This window comes from Felis catus, chromosome B1 (assembly GCF_018350175.1).
Source record: "Felis catus isolate Fca126 chromosome B1, F.catus_Fca126_mat1.0, whole genome shotgun sequence".
Classification (NCBI taxonomy): domain Eukaryota; kingdom Metazoa; phylum Chordata; class Mammalia; order Carnivora; family Felidae; genus Felis; species Felis catus.
Window position 1 is genome coordinate 194,152,109 of NC_058371.1, and position 6,736 is coordinate 194,158,844.

General features: G+C 54.1%; 1 protein-coding gene across 10 annotated transcripts in view; it reads right to left on the reverse strand.

Moving 5' to 3' along the window:
• The window catches only part of CPEB2 (cytoplasmic polyadenylation element binding protein 2), a 73,613-nt gene extending 67,171 nt beyond the window's left edge, over positions 1-6,442 (reverse strand). For 2 of the 10 annotated variants that reach the window (XM_045056571.1, XM_023253305.2), the window contains exons 1-3: positions 4,542-6,436; positions 1,348-1,629; positions 506-595 (exon numbers count right to left, since the gene is read on the reverse strand). In XM_045056571.1, coding sequence (XP_044912506.1) covers positions 506-595; positions 1,348-1,629; positions 4,542-6,236 — 2,067 coding nt within the window. In that variant the 5' untranslated portion in view covers positions 6,237-6,436. Of the gene's footprint in view, positions 1-505; positions 596-1,338; positions 1,630-4,541 lie in introns of all 10 variants that reach the window. The other 8 variants (XM_045056569.1, XM_045056570.1, XM_045056572.1 and 5 more) reach the window with 8 other exon arrangements.
• Positions 6,443-6,736: the final 294 nt, after the last annotated feature.

The following is a 6,736-nucleotide window of genomic DNA, read 5'->3' on the forward strand; positions in this document are numbered from 1 at the left end:
AAAGAATAAAAACACATGAAGTTTTTTATAAAGGTGAAAAAAAATTGAAGACTGGCTTTTTCAGAAATATACCTCAAGACAAATGTAGCAGATTCCATGACAAGCATTTGCTAAAAAAATTCTGTAAAATATTGATGAAACTTAAAGTTGAATGATAAGCAAATCCATAATTTTGTCCCTAGCTGAAAACAACTCTCAAAGATAAAATCTGTTCAGTTTGACTGATGTTTAAAGTCAGGTGCTCTTGGGTATATAATTCCTTTTTCCAAAAAGAAAATTTTATATTTTGGAAATAATGAAATAATTATAAATCACTCATAAATTTGAAAATGAAACATTTTATATTAAATAGTTTAAGTCAAGTGACCTTTTAAAAATAAATTGCTTTAATGCTCTCTGACATAGGCTTTAAAAAGGTAATATTGGAAAGTTAATAAATCTTACTCATAATATAAACACTAAACTCCTAGTCAAAATCCTGAAGAATATACACTGTGCAGCCTACCTGGTCTATTCTGGATGTTCCGGCTGCAGTGCACCAACTATCTTGGAGTGAATCTGAGCCCCAAGCTGGTAACTGCAAACTAGATCTCACCTTCAATAGCATAGAAGTTTTCATCAGAAATAAGCAGTTCTCTTCCCCACACCCACCCACAAAAAATAAAAAAAATAAAAAGAAAGAAAGAAAATAAAACAATCAAAGTTCCTTCTATCTTGTATCTTTGGCCCTCTGAAGGTCTCAGGAGAAAAAAAAAATCTCATTGTAAATAGCTTTATTAGACTATAATATCAATAAAACATTTTAAAAGGCCTGAAAAAGTGTCTAATCATCATAACTATTAAGCCACATTCAGGAAAAAATAGTCCCTGAACCAGTGAAGGCAAATTTTAATTGGATGTAAAAAGTCTTAATATTATTTTGCCATAATCACAGCTGTACTAGGTATATTTTAATATACACACAGCTGATCACAGTCAAGCCTATGCACAATTGCTTAACATTTTAGTTTAGTGATATTGGAGGAGAAACTCATTTTGGTGGCCTATTAAACATTAATAAATTAAGGCATTCTTGAGCTGCCAATTAAAAGCTTCAATATGCACTGGAGAAACACAGCAGGTTTTTCTACATTTTAGGAAGCTTCTTTTCTACCGTGTGTTTAGAGAATTTTTTACAGTATCCATTTTCTCTATCCTTTTGTATTTTGTCCTTAAATTAATGCTTAAAATCAGAAATTTTTTATTTTTTAATCTGTCAGTTTTACCATACCACCACCACCACCACCACCCAATTTCTTGTTTTGAAAGATCAACTTAGAAATAAGACCATTTACATACCATTCTTACCTGTAAGGGTAAGAGTGTATTACTATTGTTGTCGGTTCTGAACACGTTATCTTCAATCCAAGATTTTGGAGTCAGTGATGGAGTAGAGCGAGTAAATTTCGGTGGTGCTATGACATTACCAGAAAATGGTTTCTTCAATGGAGATATCTGATTCATAGTTCCTGGAATCCCCATGTTTCCAGTTCTACGATGGTCTCTGCCGTGCATTGCTCCCCACGACACGCTTCCAGTGCCCCAGCCACTGCTCTGATGGTTGCTCCAAGGAGATTGTTTCAGAAGAGGCTGAGAAAAACACGCATGTTTAAATTACAGGCATTTAAAGAGTTTACAATTCAAACTAAAATTTAGGCCTGAGCTAAGAATATATATATAATCTTAAAAAAAAATCTCTAAAGGCAATAAAGCATAGCTTAACAGTTTACGAAAAGTAATAGGTTTGCGATCTTGCTGTTTGAAAACATACTCATTTCCTGCTAGGTGAGTTTTCATCGTCTGGTCCACTATAAATTATAATGAATCGAGCAGATATTTCATGACAACTGCTAAAATAGAACCAGGCAGTTACATTTCTGTCCTTTCAGAATCGTGTATGGAATAAGAAAAAAAAAGTTTAAAATTGAAATTAACTTCGAAGGTCCCTGAAGATAGAACCTACATTGTGATCTTAAAACAACCATATTCTACTAGCCATACAAGTAAAAATCCGGTCTTTAATTAATAGATAGGAGTAACAATCGGAGTAAGATACTTAGACGTTAGCTTTCCAAAACCAATGGCACTGCTACAAAAGTGAATAATGGTAATAACATTTGCTGTTACTGTCTTGCATGAACTAAAAACGCCTTTCAGGGTAGGGAGTGTATGGAAAATATGTGGGTTTGGTTTTTTCTTTTTTTTTTTTTTTTTTTTTTTTTGTATCGCGTATTCAACTTTTAAGATGTTTTACTCCAATTTTAATGTAGTTTCTTTCAAAGTGTTTTTGTTTTTCTTTCACTTAATTATCCATGAACTGTTAGGCAATTATCTGATGTTACCCATAGGTGGATCCACTGAGATATACTGAAGAAAAACAACTATATGCTTTGATTATTCTAGTAGAGATCTTCATACAAGTCTCCAGTAACCTCATTCATTTTCAAAAATAAATTCTATTCCAAACTAGAACCTATGATACAAAAAGTTCAGTCGCCAAAGAATGGACAATTCAGCAGGAGGCAATGAGCGTAGGTTTTTGAAAAATACTAATTGCTAGCAATTACATTGCCAAGAAGCTTGCGCTAATGCTCAGCCAAAGGAAGTATGGACCGTGCAGCTGCTCTAAGTCAGTAAGTTACTGTAAGTCAAGAATTCTTCAAATGAAACCTGCTTCTTGTAAGACAGCTTTCTCTTTTTGAGAGAACTTGACCCCTAGTACCTATTAATTTTTTTTTTTAAATGCCCAGATAATCATGAATACATGCTGCCATTTCGCCCTCCCCACGGTTCAAAAGCATAGCTGGGGGGACCATGAAGAAATCACTCCATTCTTGAGGGCCTTACTTTCCTTGCTGACACAGGGTTCAAGTTCTCTTCCAGCGATCTACAATTCCACAGGGCAGCTGTGTGACCTCTTAAACTTCACTGGGAGAACCATCTTCTGACAAGACGCAGATCACAGTTAAATACGAACCACTCTACGTGGTCTTCCAATGGCCGAGAGCAGGGCTCCAAGAGCACAAAAGCACCTATCGATAGTTTTCTGTGGCAAGTTCCCAGCGGAAAAAAAAACAACACCCTGACACACAGGACACAGCTGCTCGAGACTGTGAAAATCATGGGAAAGCGGACTATCATTTCAAAATGACGTGTTTTCAATCCTTGTAGGCCACGTTCTTCTTCCTCGGGGAGACACCGGGGACTCGAGAAAGACTGTTAACTGTTACTCTGATTTCAGAGAACTCTCAACTTGTTACTTTGGTCAGACAGCATTCGCCCTTTAAAAGGTTAACCTTGGAAAACTTTAACTGGTCAATGGAAAAAGTTACAGGAGTAAGTAAGCACCGGTTAAGGTCCAATTCTGCTTCTGTCTCAGTCCTTGATCACGAAAATGACCTTAAACATACGAATCACTACAGGAAATGCTGACTGGATCAAAAAAGGACAACAAAATACGCTTTTCGATGTCAATGAACCAAAGCCGGCGGTCATTCAAACGTTGTACTGGGAAGATAACAAAACGGAGCCTGAATCGGAAAGGACCCGGATGAATAAAAAAAAAAAAAAAAAAAAAAAAAAAAACCCAACAAAAAAAACGGCCCCGTGTTATTTCATAATTGCATTACCCACTCAAAATATACACACCCCGTAACCCAAGAGACGGTCAAGGCCGCCAAAAAACGTGAGTCCCCCCTGCGAGGTATCACACGATTCCCGGATTCAAGTTTAGTTTTGGCCTCACCAGCCACCAAACCGTCCCCAAACGCGAAGAGGCGCAGAAAGCCAGCGGCTCGCGGGGCACCTCGGCCGAGGCGGACGGAGCCGCCGCGGGCAGGCTCCCCTCTCCCGCCGCCTGACAGCTCAGCGCGGGGCCCCGGGCGCGGGACGGGCGGCTCGTCCCGGCCGGGCCACCGCCACCCCCGGCCAGACCTCGCGCGGGCCGACTCGCAACGAGACGGACTCGAAAGGAAAAAAGCCTCTCCTTTCCGCCCGTCCCCTCATTGGACGACGGGGAAGAGTCACCGGCTCCCCGCACGCACCGTCTGCGGCGATCACCACCCTCCTTCGCAAGTTCGCTTCGCCAGGCCGCTCGTCCGAGGCCGCCGCCCGAGCCCGCCGGCCCCGCGTCCCCCGGCCCGTCCTCGAGGATCGCCGACAGCGGTCCTCCGGGTCGGGGCGCCCGCTGCGAGGGACGGCCGGGCCGCCGCCGCCGCCGCCGCCCTCGGTCCCGGGCGCCATTCGGCCGCTGCCCCAACCCCCCTCCCCCCCGCCGCGCCGGGCGTTCGAGGGGGCGCCCGACCGCAGCGGCTGCCGGCGCGACCCCCCTACCGGAGCCTCGGAGCCCACGGTGGCCGCTGCCCGCCCGCCCCGCCGGGGACTGGCGTCCCGAGCCCCGTCATCCTCCTCCGCCCTCCCAGTCCCCCCTCTCACTCGGGCGAGTGGCCCTCGTCGCCCCGGTCGCCGGCCCCGCGGCGCAGCCGGGCCGCCGCCCGCCGTACCTGGTGGTGGTTGTAGGAGTTCCTCTGCTGCAAGAAGGCGGCGGCCGCCGCCTGGTGCTGCTGCTGGAGCTGCGGGCTGACGGGCGACCTCCGGCTCTGCGGCTGCTGCGGCGCCGCGGGCGGCGGGGGCTGCTGCTGAGGTAAATTCATGGCGGGCGGCGGCGGCGGGGGCACCGCGGCCGCCGAGAAGGGGCCGCCGAAGCCGCCGCCGCCGCCGCCGCCGCCGCCGCTCGCCGGCACGCTGAGTCCCGCGCAGCCGTGCGGGGACACGGGCGAGAAGCTCGGGAAGAAGGCCGGGTTCATGGACGACGGCAGCCCGGGGTAGAAGCCGTTCTCTGAATCGGGGCTGGGCGGCGGCATGGCGCTGAGCGAGCCGCCGCCGCCGCCGCCGCCGCCGCCACCCGGGGTGGCGGCCGAGGAGCCGGGCTGCTGCGGCTGCGGCTGCGGCGGCTGCTGGGGCGGAGGCGGCTGCTGCTGCTGGGGCGGCGGCGGCGGCTGGGGCTGGGGCTGGGGCGGCGGCGACGCGGTCTGCACCGACCAGGGGGTGCCGAAGCCGGGCAGTGGCGGCGGCGACGCGGAGCCGCCTCCCCCTCCGCCTCCCGGGGGCCCCCCGCCCCCGCCGCCGCCCGGGTGCGGAAGGTCCGGGCTCTGCAGGCTGCTGAAGGCGCCCGCGCCGAGCGCCCCGCCGGGCAGGAGGTTACTGGGACTGTTGAGCAGAGGGTGGTTGGGGGACTCCATGGAGCCCGGCGCGGGGTTCACCGGCGGCGTCGAGGGGGCCAAGCCCGCATTGGGGGGCTCGGCGGCGCTGCCCTCGCCCGCGGCCGGGGTCTTGCGAGGGCTGCCCGCGCCTCCGTGGCGGCGCCGCGGGGCTGCGGGCGGCGAGGGCTGGAGCTGCGGGAGCGGGGGCAGGTCGGCCGGGCGCTGCCGCGGGGCGAAGTCCTGCGGCGGGAGGTGCTGCGGGTGCGGTACGCTGAACTGCTGCTGCTGCGGCGGCTGCTGTGGCTGCTGGCGCTGGGCGAGCTGCGCCGGCTGGAGGAGCGGGCCGGGCGGCGGCGGGCTGAACCGGCCGGGGCAGTGGAGCGGCGGCGGCGGCGGCGGCGGCTTCGAGTCCGGAGGGTGGGGAAGGTGGGGAGGGCTGAACTCTTTCCTCTTCTGGCTGCTCAGCTGCTGCTGCTGCCGCTTACTGAAGTCCTGCGGGGAGGAGGTGCGGCAGCAGCAGCAGGAGGAGGCGGAGGAGGAGGAGGGGTGGTGCAGACTCGGTTTGAAGTCCTGGGAGGGGAGGAGGTGGGTCACACCCGCGTTCGTGCCGCCGCCGGGGTGGTGGTTGGGGAGTTTCTCCGCGGCCGCCGCCCCCGAGAGCGGCCGCGCCGGCTGCTGTGTCAGCCCCAGCAGCAGCTCATCCTGCATGGTCTGCTGATGCGCCAAGAACGGGGAGGAAGAGGAAGCGGCGGCAGCAGAGCTGCCCGCGCCGCCGCAGCCGAGGGGGATAGAGAAGGGGGAGGCGGCCTCCGAGAAGCCGGTGACAGGCAACGGCGGCGGCGAGAGCGGGCCGAAGGGCGTGGTGGAGGGCAGCGGGGCGGCGGCCGCGGTGGGCCCCGTGGCGTAGGGACGGTACGCCCCGCTGCCGAATAGGGACCCGGGGCTGCTGCTTCGGAGCGGGGCGGTCTGCAGCACCCCAAATCCGAAGTCCCTCATTTATCAGGCCGGCGGCAGCCGGAGGAGAGGCGCCCCGTCCGCTGCCCCGCCTAGGAAACCACCGGATCTGGGGCGGCGCGGCCGTGGTGGAAGGAGGGGGAGTCAGTGAGAGAGGGACACCGTGACTGAGCCAGGGGCACCTACTTCGGCCCCGCCACCCCTCGCGGCAGTCACCGCCGCCTCCCGAGACCGGCTCGGGTGCCGCCGCCGCCTCTGCCGCCGCCCTCGCCGCTTAAGAACTCCGGAACGTGCGTCAGCGCCACCTCACAATCGCACCGCCCCCCGCGGTGCGTCCCGGCACGCGCGGGCGCGAGGCCGCCGCGCCCCCGCTGCCCCGCCCCCGCCCCGCCCCTCATTAATATGCAGGCACGGCCGGAGGCGCGCCTGCGCTCCCAGGAAGGCGGGGGAGCGCGAGAGCGAGCGGCTTCGGTCCTCCGGCCCCTTCGGCGTCCAGGGAAAAGGAGAGACCGGTGGCGGTGGAAGGCGGCCGACCGGAGTCC